The sequence below is a fragment of the Mobula birostris genome, chromosome 11, assembly GCF_030028105.1.
Source record: "Mobula birostris isolate sMobBir1 chromosome 11, sMobBir1.hap1, whole genome shotgun sequence".
NCBI lineage: Eukaryota > Metazoa > Chordata > Chondrichthyes > Myliobatiformes > Myliobatidae > Mobula > Mobula birostris.
Window position 1 is genome coordinate 76,517,163 of NC_092380.1, and position 14,679 is coordinate 76,531,841.

The window sequence follows — 14,679 nt, forward strand, 5'->3', positions numbered from 1 at the left end:
TTCTATAGATGCTGCCTGACCTGCTGGGTTCCTCCAGCGTTTTGTGTGGGTTGCATAGCATCAGATGGTGTACTCTTTAAATCGTTCTTATTTGGAGTAAAATGATAAGACTTTTCATTTCCTTTTTAACATTTTCCTTGGGAACGTTTACCTTTGATATTCGATCCGGTGAGCACAAGATGATCCTTTCCCCCTTGTCTTTATTTACTATTGCTCTACATGTACTCTGATGGGCCAAGTGGCCTGCTTCTGCGCTGTACGGCTCTGTAAACTTGTACTATTTACCGTTAATGTGACCTCTAGACAAGCCTCATTTGAAATCGTTCCTTACATTCCCAATGTTTTTATATCATTCCTGGCATTAAGCTTGTTCCTTTTTCAATGCTGCATCAGCTACTGAGGAGAGTTCAATTTAAATGAGCTGTTCTTGATGATAAAGCAGGTGCCGAGTGAAGGTGGATAGATGGAAGTTATATTTCATTTCTCAGTGTGGGCATTTATTATCTGGTGTATATTGGGTAGGGGGAGGAAGATAGGAATTTGCATGGAAGAGAAGATTCGAAAGAAGTTTAGTTGATGAATACAATAGATGTGACAAAGTAAAGCCAAAGAATATAGTTTATACTGAGGTAATCATTTTCAGGCCTTTAATTCTTTTGATAAAGCAGAGCAGCAGAAGATGATGGACACAGCAGAAGAGCAAGGACAACACATGGGCAGCTTTTATATTTGTTCTTGAGTGCCAGAGAAAGTATAAATGTACATATAGGAAGCTAAACCAACTACACTCTTATCTCTTGAGTCTCCCAACATTCCACTTTAATAGGAACAAGACTGTTCAATATCCTTTTCTACTATGTTCAGTAAACTCTTCCTTTCTTATTATTACTACCAGCAGTTTGCTGAAGCCACTGCTGCTTTAACTTTAAACTGCAATTGCTACCAAGTAAAATGCAACCTTGTGTTACATGAAAAATATATAATCTGTCCATGTATTTTTACTGCCTCCTTTTCACTGCCAGAGAGAAGGGTTGCCCTTTCTCCCTGCTTTAACACCAACAGAATCAGAATCAGAATTTGGTTTACCATCATCGGCATGTGTCATGAAATTTGTTAACTTAGCAGCAGCAGTTCAATGCAATACATAATATAGAAGAAAAAAAAACACAATAATAGTAATAAATAAATAAATAAATAAATAAATTACTGTGTGTATATATATCGAATAGATTAAAAATCATGCAAAACACAGAAAATATATATTAAAAAAGTGAGGTAGTGTTCAAGGGTTCAATGTCCATTTAGAAATCGGATGACAGAGGGGAAGAAGCTGTTCCTGAACCGCTGAGTGTGTGCCTTCAAGCTTCTGTACCTCCTACCTGATAGTTAGCATTAACTGAGGTCACAGACAGCTAAACCGTTACTGAATTGTACTCTTCTCAATAGCTTGCGTTAATCTGTCACCAGTTATTGAATCTAATATTGCAACGTTGATGTGTACTTTTTGCTAAGAATGTACTTCAACACACTTGTACAGTTACTGCACAATAATATCATTGCCATGCTCTTATGCTAAATCATATGCTGCTCAAGCCACTTACACTTCCTTTGAAGAATCAAAGAATTAATGAGTAGGTTACATACCAATTTTATGGTAGATATTGTACTCATCATATCACCCCAGGATATGGCTGGTATTTTTTGGAAAATTATTAAAAGTTTGAAACTTCTCTAAACAAGTATTAAAGAACGCCTGATTTTTATTGTATCTAAATTAACAAAATACAACTAAGCAGTCTTAGTGATGTCACTTTTAAGTGTGATTTTGTTACTTTAATTATGGGGAAAAGTGCAGTTCTTTCTTCATACTTTTAGCCTATATTACAATCACACTATTTGTTGCCCTCCTTCATGTCTTTCGATATCCTTTCATCACAGCGCATCATTATTTCTACCATTGTCATCCTGTAATTTTCTAACATTTGTATGTATGGCACCGATCGGCACATAATGTCTACCAGGAATTGCAAAGTTGACTGTAAAAGCATGTGAAAGTGGATTTGAGGAGGGAGTAATGAGTGTGCAGCACCTATGTGATGTTGGAATTTTTAATAGGGTATGTGGAAAAGATAATAATAGATAAGATTGCATTTGTAGGGATCACCTAGAATACAGAATCATTACAGCACAAAAGGAGGCCTCATGACTTTCTATAGAACAATCTAATCTAACTCATTCCCTTGTCTTTCCCTGTAATGCTACATTTAGTTCCCTCAGAAATGCCTTGAAATGGGACTCGCTTACCTCCATTCACACCATTCTTGTGGGCGGTGAGCTCTTCATCAATATCATTTGCATGTTTAGAAGTTCTTTCTCACATCTCATCTAGAAGATTGAGGGGGGATCTGATTGAAACGTATAAAATCCTAAAGGGATTGGACAGGCTAGATGCAGGAAGATTGTTCCTGATGTTGGGGAAGTCCAGAACAAGGGGTCACAGTTTGAGGATAAAGGGGAAGCCTTTAAGGACCGAGATTAGGAAAAAACTTCTTCACTCAGAGAGTGGTGAATCTGTGGAATTCTCTGCCACAGGAAGCAGTTGAGGCCAGTACATTGGCTATATTTAAGAGGGAGTTAGATATGGCCCTTGTGGCTACGGGGATCAGGGGGTATGGAGGGAAGGCTGGGGCGGGGTTCTGAGTTGGATGATCAGCCATGATCATAATAAATGGCGGTGCAGGCTCGAAGGGCCGAATGGCCTACTCCTGCACCTATTTTCTATGTTTCTATTCCCCTCTGTACCTCTAGCCCAAAAGCTTAAAACTGTGGCCCCTATTTCTTGCAGTATTAGTTAATGGGAATTCCTTTTTTCTATTGATATTATCCAAATCTGCCATAATGCTTTACAGAAAGGAGCAATGCAATTGTTTATATGAGGATTTATACAAAGAAGTGTGAAAATGCTGCGCATGTTAGCTCTAAGTGAATAATTACAATGATAAGACAAACAGAAAGATAAATGCCAGATACAATTTTTTAAAGCTCAATCACTTGACAGATTTTTTAAAAAGAACTTGAAGTGCAATAATACCAAGACAATAGATGCCACAAATTTTGGTGCATTTCAAATCAGAAAATAAAATGACCAGTCAATACAATTGATTTTCTTATCCAATCCTGGGTCCTATGTAATAAAAGTACTCTGAGCTATGTTTGCTGCAGTGAAAGAGTGGTTGTAGATCTGTCATTTCACAATTTGGTCTGATGAATTATAAGAGTTGTCATATTTCGTACCAAACTACTGGTGTTAGTAGATTAAAAGAAGAGAACTCTGGAATATTTAGTAGAGAAGCTGAGGTAATATTGTGCCCCTAGCGTTCAGCTTTACCTTTTGCTCTGCACTTTCGCAGTTCTCTGTCCTGTATGAATCCAGCAAACATCTGTGACTCCATGAAGACCTCCAGAAAGCGTCGGATACTCTTGGAAGCTACTGACTTGCGGAAAGCTTCTCTTTGGAATATTCGTTCACTCCTCTCATTTTGGGTCAAAAATAATGAATAATGGCCAATATTTTCCACAAAGAAACGAATGAAGGCTTCCGAGACCAGATTATTCAATGTGTTGCACTCTGAGGGAACAAGGACAAGATAAAAGGTTACTTTAGTTTAAGTTTTTCACCTTCACTGCTTTCTTCCCTTTCCCTACTTCTAGCATGGCTGGATTTCACAGCACTGGTGACAGCTGAAAAGCAGTTTTCAAAGCTGTGAGATGTACTATTATGTGCTGGCCATCTGCTATTCACAATGCCAAGAGTGTAAGTGAAAGATGAAGAGAATAACTAAGCCCAGAACATGGCATTCATGTCAAATATCAGTGGATTGGAGCCTTGGCCAATGTGCTAGTGTCCGTTGAGACTTGCTTCCTCTTCCATCTTTTTAAAGTTCTCCTGCTGCCCAAAATTAGCTGTTAATCAAAGGTCCAGGTCTTGATTTCTTTCCAAGTGATGCTTGCCAGGATTGTGGCCTCAGAGAAACATTAGGAGTTCTTGTTTAGCGTTTCCAGGAACAGAATATTCAAATATTTATCAGCATTTAGAGGTAGTAACTTCAAACTTAATCTAAGAATGGAGCAGAATAACGACATTAGCATGAAAAAGGGTTGTTTGTATACAGTTAAAGTGGATGTAACTGTGGGAAGGTGAAAATGAATGGCATGAAGCTCAAAAGAAAACAGAAGTCAGGGCTACGTTTTGTGCAGAGCAAGGTAGTAGGTTTGGAGTGGTATGTTGGGCGATGGAGCAGAAAAAGAACTGAAACATTCACAAAGAAAGGAGGGAGAAGGTTGTCTAAAAATGGCAAGAAATGCAAAGAGAATTTGCACTTTGTATTTCTTGTGGAAAAAAAAATAGGCTTGTAAGTGAGCAAAATGCCAGGGTACAGAGAAGAGGTGAGTGGTAGAAAAATGCTGGTATAAACAGAGGTGTTTTGGAAGAGAGATCATGTTCTTGTTGGGGTTGGGGGGTTGATTAACTGAACCAATTGAATGGAAGTCATTGGTGCAGTAAACTTTGAGCTGGCCCAGTGAAAATGCCCTTCTCACATTTATGAATATTTATCAATTGTTATAATGAGACCAGAATGAGCCTTCAATTTAATGGTTTCAATACTTTCATTTCCTCTTCCATGATTCTTTTCCTCCATGACAACCAGATGTTGTAGGATTTATCAGTTCTCTGCAATGATAATGGGGATTTATGCAAGATGAGCACACGGGACATAGGAGCAATTCTGTATGAGCTACACTGGGAGGAGAAATAAATCCCTGTAAACTTCCAAAATCTTTGTGTAACTATTGCTTTAACTTAGAAAGACCTTGCAACAGCTTTCATTGGGACTTTCCTCAGTCTGAAGCTTTTGGAAATACTGATTTTCATTTTATTGGAAGCTTATTACTTGGCAAAAGGAGCTATTCCAGAAATTCCTTCCACGTGCACAGCTTCATAAGCACGTGAAGAAATCAGGTCTTAGCCACTAGGCTTCCTTGGAGGCCGACGTGCTATGATTTGTTTTAATGCAGATTATCAGCAAAACCACCAGGATAAGAGAAATGGTGCCAATATCACAACTGAATGCCAATCGTTCACTTACTACAAAATCAACGTTATTACTTGTGCCAGAACATTATTAATAATGTTGGTTTTCTTATTCCACAAATTTGAATTTTGCATCAAAATTATTTTCTTCTTGAATGCAATGCTTAACTTGCAGGAGGCAGGTACCCAGATGACTGTCAGGAGAAGGAATGGGTATAGGCAGCTAATGCAGAATACCCCTGTGACAATTCCCCACAATAAGTATACCGCTTTGGATAGAGTTGTGGGCAATGATCTACCGGGGGAAGCCGTAGCAACCAGGTCTCTGGCACTGTGTCTGGCTCTGTGGCTCAGAAACAAAGGGGAAAGAAGTGGATTGCAGTAGTGATAGGGGATTCCATAGTCAGAGAAGCAGACAGAAGATGCTGTGGACTTGAAAAAGAAACCAGGATGGTATTTTGCCTTCCAGGTGCCAGGGTCAGGGCTGTCTTGGAGTGGGTCCACAGCATTCTAAAGGGGCAGTATAAACAGCTGGAAGTTGTGGAACATATCTTGACTAAGTAAGAATAGAGAGGAGATCCTGAAGAGAGAATATGTGGTGTTAGGAAGAAAGCTGAAAAGCAGGTCCTCCAGGGTAGTCATTTCTGGATTGCTGCCTGTGCTACACACCAGTGAGGCTAGGAATAGGATGAGTTGATAGATTAATGAATGGCTGAGCAACCAGTGCAGGGGGCATGGTTTCAGATTTCTAGATCATCGGGATCTCTTCTGGTGTAGGTTTGCCCTGTACAAAAAGAATGGGTTAGACCTGAACCAAGTCTGACTAATATCCTTGTGGGTAGGTTTCCTAGAGCTGTTAGGGAGGGTTTAAATAATTTGGCACGGGGATGGGAACCAAAATGATAGGGCTGAGGATGGGGCAGTTAGTGTACAAGTAGATGCAGTGTGTACTGAGGCTATGAGGAAAGACAGGCAAATGATGGGACAAAATTTCAGACTGTGGGATGAGTTAAAGTGTAACATGGGGAAAATTCAAGAGGAATGATGAATATAGGACTAAAGGTGTTATTTTAAATGCATGCAGTGTATGGAATAAGATAGATAATCTTGCAGCACAGTTAAGAAATTGGCAGGTATCACTGAGTTGTAGCTGAAAGAAGATCATAGTTGAGAGCTTAATATCCAAGGATACAGATTGTATCGAAAGGACATGCAGGTAGGTGGAGGGGATTGGGTGTCTCTTTTGGTAAAAAATGAAATCAAATTCTCAAAAAGTTGTGACATAGGATTGGAAGACGTAGAATCCTTGTGATATAGAGAAAAGAAACTGCAAAGGTAAAGACCCTGGTGGAAGTTATATACAAGCCTCCAAACAGCAGCCAAGATGTGGGATACAAATTACAATGGGAAATAGAAAAGGCATGTTAAAAAGGCAATGTCATGGGGGATTTCAATATGCAGGTAGATTGGGAAAATCAGGTTGGTGCTAGATCCCATGACAGCATATTCAGAGAACGCCTACGAGATGGCTTTTTAGAGCAGCTTGTCATTGCATCCACTAGGGGAAAGGCAATTCTGGATTGGGTTTTGTGTAATGAACCAACTTTGATTATGGAGCTTAAGGTAAAGTAACCCTTAGGAAGCAGTGATCATAATATGATAGAATTCACCCTGCAGTTTGAGTGGGAGAAGATAAAGTTGGATGTATTAGTATTACAGTGGATCAAAGGAAATTACAGAGGCATGAAAGAGGAGTTGGCCAAAGGTAATTGGAAGGGAACACTATCAGGGATGATGGCAGAACAGCAGTGGCTAGAGGTTCTGGGGACAATTTAGAAGGCACAGGATAAATACATCCCAAAAATGCTAAAGGGAGGATAAGACAAGGGAACTCAAAGACAGCATAAAAGGAAAAGAGAGGACATAAAATATAGCAAAAAACAGTGGGATGTTAGTGGATTGGCTTTTAAAAACCAACAGAGGCAACTAAAAAAACATAAGGAGAAGAAAGCCAAAGTGTGAAGTTGAGCTAACCAATAATATAAAAGAGGATACTAAAAGATTGTTCAGCTATATAGAGAGTAAAAAATAGATGAAAGTGGATATCAGACCACTGGAGAGGTAGTATTAGGGGACAAGAAATGGTGGACAAACTTAAGTATTTGGCATCACTCAAGACACTAGCAGTGTCTCATAAATTTGAGAGTATCACACAACAGATGTGACTGTAGTAGCTATTACCAAGGAGAAGGTGCTTTGTACGCTGAAAGGTCTGAAGATAGATAAGACACTTGGACCAGATGGATACACACTAGGATTCTGGAAGAGATAGCTGAAGAGACTGTGGAGGCATTAGTAATTATCTTTCAAGAATCACTAGGCTCTGGAGGACTGGAAAATTGCAAATGTCAATCAACTCTTTAAGAAGGGAGGAAGGCAGGAGAACAAAAAGGCCAACTAGCTTGACTTCAGTGATTGGGAAGATGTTGGAGCATGTTGGGCTACTTGGAAGTATGTGATAAAATCCACACATGATAAAATAGGCGAAAGTTGACATGGTTTCCTTAAGGGAAATCTTGCTTGACAAATCTATTGGAATTCTTTGCAGAAATAACAGGCAGGATAGACAAAGGAGAGTCAATGGATGTTGTTTACTTGGTCTTTCAGAAGGCCTTTGAGAAGGTGCTAAACATGAGGCTGCTTAACAAGATAAGATCCCACTGTATTACAGAAAAGATAGTGGCATGTACAGAAGATTGGCTGACTGGCAGGAGGCAAAGAGTGGGAATACAGGAGGCCTTTTCTGGTTGGCTGCCAGTGACTAGCAGTGTCCTGCAGGGGTCAGTGTTGAGATTGCTTCTGTTCATGTTATATGTCAATGATTTATATGACAGAATTGGTGTCTTTATGGCTACGTTTGCGGACAATACGAATTTAGGTGGAGATGCATGTAGTGTTGAGGAAGCAGAGAGTCTGCAGAAGATTTTGGACAGATTGGGAGAATGGGCAAAGATGTGGCAGATGGAATATAGTGTAAGGAAGTATATGGTCATGCACAGTCTACTTTCTAAACAGGGAGAAAATTCAAACGTCAGAGGTGCAAAGGGACCAGGGAGTCCTTGCGCAAGATTCCCCAGAGGTTAATTTCCAGGTTGACAATGGTAAGGAAGGCAAATACAATGTTAGCATTCGGTTCTAGAGGACGAAAATATAAAAGTAAGGGTGTAATGCTGAGGCTTTATAAGGCACTGGTCAGACCACAGGTGCAGTTTTGGGCCCCTTACCTAAGAAAGGATGTGGCTGCCATTGGAGAGGGTCCAGAGAACGTTCATGACAATGATTTAGGGAATGAAAGGGTTAATGTACTGGGAGTGTTTGATGGCTCCAGACCTGTACTCAGAAGAATGAGGGGGGGATCTCATTGAAACTGATCGACTATTGAAAGGCCTAAAAAGAGTTGATGTGGAGAGGATGTTTTCTATAGTGGTTGAGTCTAGGACCAGAAGACATAGCCTCAGGATAGAGGAGTAACTAATTAGAACAGAGTGGAGGAGGAATTTCTTTAGCCTGCGAGAGTAGTTAAACTGTGGAATTCATTGCCCCAGATGGCTGTGGGGGCCAAGTCACTGAGTATATTTAAAGCAAAGGTTGATAGGTTCAGGGCATCAAAGATTATGGGGAGAAGGGAGGAGAATGGGATTGAGAGGGATAATAAATCAACTATGATGGAATGGCAGAGCAGACTCAATGGGCTGAATGGCCTAATTCTGGTCCTGTGCCTTACAGTCTTATCCCGACATTATCTTCCTGCTTCCAAGAATAATTTTAAAATATCAGGTTTAGAAGACAGCGATATTCTTAATTGCCGTAAAGATATTTCTCACCATCATCTGATTCACTGTCTGAATCTTGATTGACTAGGTCACTCTTTTGCTCCAGAGCCTGCTCCAGAGCAGCTTGCAGTTTCCTTGGCAAAAGTGAGTCTTCATCGTCCATCTAAATAATAAAAAAGTGTAGCAGTTAGCATAGCGCTAATACAGCACCGGTGAAGTCGGTTCAATTCCTGCCACTGCCTGTAAGAGGTTTCTACATTCTCCCCATGACTGCATGGGTTTCCTCTGGTTGCTCTGGTTTCCCCCCACATTCCAAAGATGTACAGGAATGTACAGGTGGATGTAACCGGGCCGTGCAGCTCATTAGGCCAGAAGGGCCTGTTACAAAGCTGTACCTCTCAATAAGTATATGAAGTACTGTAATTTGCAGATGTTCATCCACCTTACTGTCCCCTTCATTCATCAGATAATGGCTGAACCAACTAATCTACGTTTGGAGCACTCTAAAGGGATATTCACTTCATGAAAAAGTATCTCGAGGATAAGTAATTTCTTTAAAAATTCATATGTTATGTTGCATCAGATTAATCAATGCTCCACATCAAATAAAAAAATCATTGTTAAATATTTGTCTAGAGCACATTTTTAAAACTTGTTAAACTACAAAACAGTTCAATATTGGCACTAAGATAACACTTCCTGTAATACAACTGAAATTCTTCTCAATTTTAATTAGTTTAGTTTCTGTTTCTATGCTTGACTGCACTTGTTCTGTTGCATAAAGTGTATTGCACAATGAGCCCCCAACTTCCACATTTATGGCGAGGATGCAAGACAACTATTGCTTGAGTAAGCAACTTAGAATTTGAACACCTAACTTCATGATCCTCAAAAACTAATTTTAAGTTTTTAATTCAAACATCCTCAATGATTTGCTTTCTTTAAACTGCAATAATGTTCCTTCGGATCTGTAGGAAGTGGGTCGACTCATTGTGAAGCGTTGCGTGTTTAATGCAAGCCTGCAGGTTATTCTAATCTCTCACAAATTATCTTAAATGGTTGATGCTGTATTGATGACATCTGGTCTCCAGGTTTTGGAAACATCTGCATCAAGGATTTAACTTCTGTTTGCTGAATACCTCGTTGGCAAAAGCCATGAACAGCAGGTCTCAGGACGGTCTCAAACATGTTACTGAAACCAAATATTCTGAAATAGGCTTGATCATAAAACCAGAAATATTGGACAGAAAAAGAACCATTTTCTCCAGGTACCTTGTCCCACACATTTGTGCTGATAATGCAACACTGTTCAAACTTCCCAGCTCACCAGGAAAAGTGTAATCATCTTGAAGAGGTGAAAAAGCAGAATTAAAACCCAAATGACAATGGGAAGGATCTCCCAAGGTGGCGAAAATAACTCCCAGATTTGACCAGCATTGGTATAAATTGCAATATTATTGGGCAGGAAAAATCAAGCTGAGTGACTTCAGGACTTTTATGCTGTATGTGCAGCAGACTTAATGCAAGATTATCCGGGCAAAACCAATACCTAGAAAGCGGGCTGCTTAGGCTTTGTAAGGGAACACCTTTCATTAATTTATCTGAGCAACACTCAACAATCACTCATAGTTTTATCTGTAGGGAATCCAGCCTGTGTCCTTGCCTACAGTTGAGGCTACTGCAAGGGACCCAGGACTGTTGCAAGGTCATCATTCAGTTGCACTGTCCTTTATTTCTCACCTGGCCTTTATCCATTATGTCAGGATTTTTACTGAAACTCAGTAAGTAACTGTGGGATTTCACCAGCATCCCATTGTTCCCAGCATTCTAGACTAGCACTCCAATTACACTCTCGTATATCGGTGAATGTTTAATAATCATCTGCACAAATATAATATTCTTGATGATAACGTTGAATCTAAGTTTTCATACAAGGGTAGGACAGAGGAACAGAATCATAAAGCACTAGAACAGACCCTTCAGCCCAACTGGTCCTTGATAACCAAAATGCTCCATCCAAACAGGACCAATTTGCCAGCATTTAGCCCACAACTCTCTTTTAAACCTTTCTCATCCACATTCCTGTCCAACTGTCTTTTAAAAGATGTTTAAAAAGTTAGTTATTCTAAAAAAATTCTTACCTGTCGAAGGAAGCGATCGGCCCCTAGATCAACCATCAGTGCCTAAAGTGAAAAAAAACAATGTCATTAATAATCTATTCATGGTCCGCAGAATTTCTCACTGAAAATGTACCTAACCCTAATACAAAATTAAAACCTTGGACTAGAATTGCTGCAAAAAATGAAGCCTGCTAGTCAAGCCTCTCAGGAAAACCTTATATGATTCTCTGAGTCGTTACAAACACAGAATAGGTTAATAACATGGTTTGTGTACAGATGATTTCTCAATGATAATGATTAGCTAGTATTGCTTCCTGCCGAAGATGTGCAGTTGATATAATTGGCTTCTTCTGGTCTAAAATTTGGTTTTTGATCTAAAATTCTAAATTGTTCAAAGTAAAATTGACTTAATTTGTTTATATCATCCTTTGGTCTGCTTGCCACAATGCAGTCCTCTTTAGACAGAAATTCTGCTAATACACTTATTCTATAATTTTTCATATTTTATAATTGTACTACCCTAATTTCTGTCTAAAGAGGACTGCATGAGGCAAGTAAACCACAGGATGATATGAAGAAATTAAGTCTATGGTTGAAACTATATTTCAAGCTTTACAATCAAGAAAGCAAAGCTGTTGTATTTAACATTCATACACTCATTGTTGATGCTAGATCCTCATTAAGTGTTGTTATAAAACAGCGATTCCCAACCAGTGGTCCACGGACCTCTTGCTTAATAGTATTGGTCCATGGCATAAAAAAGTTCGGGAACCAGATGGTTCATAGTCTCGCTATTTCAAGCAGGAGTGTGAGCATCCCATTGATTTTCTGCTACAAAGACTTTCATCTCCACATTCTTCAGCCTTCCAGTTTGATACCATCAACCTCCTCCATCCTAAGATAACTTCAGTCTTCTCCAGCCCAGCCTCAGTAACCTTTGGCATCCAAAATTCTACCGGCAGTCATTCATTACCCAGGACTCATTGATCCACATGGGCTTCCACTAATCAAGAGCATTTAAAATTATTTAATAGACTTTAAATACCTTCATGGTACTACCACTTCCCAACTCTGCTATAGACTCCTCAGGTTCTCCACTTCACTCTTCCTACAGCAATCTGGGGCCTAGGTACTGGTGATTTCATCCTAAGTGCCTCTTTTAGAGTTTTCTCCTCAAATATATTTTCTCCTGCTATGTTTTTACTTGGCTTTGTTTCCATGTTGTTATTTTGTTCCTTAGTCATTCAGGAAGAATTGGAAACTAGTGCTCAAGTCAATTCAAGCACATTATGGAGTGTTTTAGTGCGCGTTACTCTGCCTCTCAAGTTCAATATACTAAAATCAATAGACGGGAAGGTTGGAGCCAGAATACAATGACCTTGCATGAGTAGGGGGGTGAACTTCTAATGTATGCAGATCCATGCAAACCATACATCACCTCAACACACAGGCACATCTTTGAGTGCAAATGACATTCTAAGTTTACTCTGGAAGTAAAGAAAGGCTTGTATTCAGAGACCAGTTGTCATCTAACATGTCACTCAATGTGGTACATCAAAGAGATACTCATTGTTGCAATATATGGAAACCTTTGTTTAATTTATGTTTCATTCCTTTCTCGTTGAGGATTTGAAATGGCGGCCATCTTTATTAACTTCCAGCACCACGTGGTATAGGCAAACCAGCTTAACATCTCTGCAGTCTTACCTCTTCAACTGGAAGCTCCTTTAGTTTAGGGAGAGAGCTGGAGAGCAGGCCCACCAGGAAGGGTGTTGGACAACAGACAATGTCGATCATGGAGGACGGAAGCACTGGTATGAAGGTGTGTTGCCAGGAGAATGGATAGAGCAGAGCCACCACTGCATGGGCACAGCTGGACAAAGTGCTATATAAACACAATTTTAAAACAACAGTTAACTCTTCTGCTCAAAGCTATTGTTAATTGTCTTCTTAAAATATCATCTGAAACAAGAGATTCTGATACTCTTTCAATATATCAGCTTTACACAGAAGCATGCAGTGATTGTACTAAAAGCTCAGTTAGATCAAAATATGCCTCAAATCAGAGATTGTATAAAAGGCATTTTGTCATTTATTTCAATCTGAAGATTCTCATACCAGCCTGAGAAAATATTATGTTAGCTTGATTTCAGGTTTAATTCATAGAAGTGGAGGTTGTTGCAAGTCAAACCAGTTAGTGGGTAGATACTTAACCAGGACACTTGCAGTTTGCTTTAATGACAGGAGGATCCCTTGACTAGTTAAATCAAGTGATTTTCATACAAACCAAAATGAAACAAAACATGCTGTATTTCACCTTACTAAATATTTTCCCTGCTGCTTATTGTAAGTAAATTATAGAAGAGTAATATTCTAGCAAACCATTCAGTATAATAATTTATAACCGGCACTGATGACCTAATGGCCTTCCATTTGGTATTACTGGGGCTGACCAAAGTCTGTTACATAGACTGAATCACAGGAACATACAAACCGGTTCAGAATTAGCCGACTCAGTCCTCTTCAGCTTGTTCTGCTATTCAATAAGATTATGGTGGATCTGACTGTAACATCAATACCCCATCAGAGCCTCCAACAATTTCACCCCTTTGTTTATCAAGAATCTATCTACCTCTACCTGTAAGCTAGTCAAAGACTCTGCTTCACTGCCCTTTAAGGAAGAGAGGTTATGATGACTTAATAAAGAAATGTTACCTTCTCTTCATTTTAAAGTGTCTTTTTTATGCTAATTTCCTAGTTGCAGATTCTCCCACAAGAGGAACTACCCTCTCCACATCCACTTCGTCAAGATTTCTCAGTCTTCCACATTTGTATCAAGTCCCTCCTCACGCTGCCAAATCCCTACAGATATGAGCTTGGTTTATGCAGTCTTTCTTCATCTAACAATCAACATATTCCAGACATTATTACTAAGCCTTCCCTGTACTGCTTCCAAGACATTCACAGCCTAAGGAGAACAATACTCTACATAGAACACCTGATGTAATTTTACCAATGCCCTTCATACAATTTCTCCTGCAATAAACATTCTGTTAGCTTTCCTATCTACATGTAATATATTCATGCTAGCTTTTTGTGAATCTGGCTCTTGGATACCACATCTTTTTCTAGCCTTAACTCCCCTTAACAACCTTCATTTATTCCTATCTTTGTGTTGTCAACGAACTGATCAATTATACCTTTGCTTCCAATTTGAAGTTCAAGTTCACATTTAATTATTATTTAACCATTCATGAATACAGACTATTGAAACAGTGTTCTTCTGGGGCCGAGGTGCAAAATACATTACCAACAGCACACTGCACATATTATTATGATCCCTTATTCCTTTACTCAAATTATTCATATTGATTGTAAAAAGTTGAGGTCACAGCACTGACCCCTGAAGCATATCACTTGTTACTACTTGCAACCAGAAAAAGACACATTTATGTACTCTCCAATCTTCTATACATGTCAATAAACTTTCGCAGTCAAATTAACCTTTGATGTGGTACCTTATCAAATGCCTTCTAGAAACCTAACTATAGTACATCTACTTGTTCTCCTTTACCTCCTACAGGACCTACTTCAAATAACTTTAACAAAAAGTATCAAACATGATTTCCCTTTT

General features: G+C 39.2%; 1 protein-coding gene across 7 annotated transcripts in view; it reads right to left on the reverse strand.

Moving 5' to 3' along the window:
- The window catches only part of dennd2b (DENN domain containing 2B), a 527,103-nt gene that overhangs the window by 13,073 nt on the left and 499,351 nt on the right, over nucleotides 1-14,679 (reverse strand). For all 7 annotated transcript variants that reach the window (XM_072272571.1, XM_072272574.1, XM_072272573.1 and 4 more), the window contains 4 exons: nucleotides 12,753-12,930; nucleotides 11,067-11,108; nucleotides 8,977-9,088; nucleotides 3,389-3,628 (listed from right to left, as the gene is read on the reverse strand). In XM_072272571.1, the coding sequence (XP_072128672.1) occupies nucleotides 3,389-3,628; nucleotides 8,977-9,088; nucleotides 11,067-11,108; nucleotides 12,753-12,930 (572 nt within the window). The remainder of the gene's footprint in view (nucleotides 1-3,388; nucleotides 3,629-8,976; nucleotides 9,089-11,066; nucleotides 11,109-12,752; nucleotides 12,931-14,679) is intronic.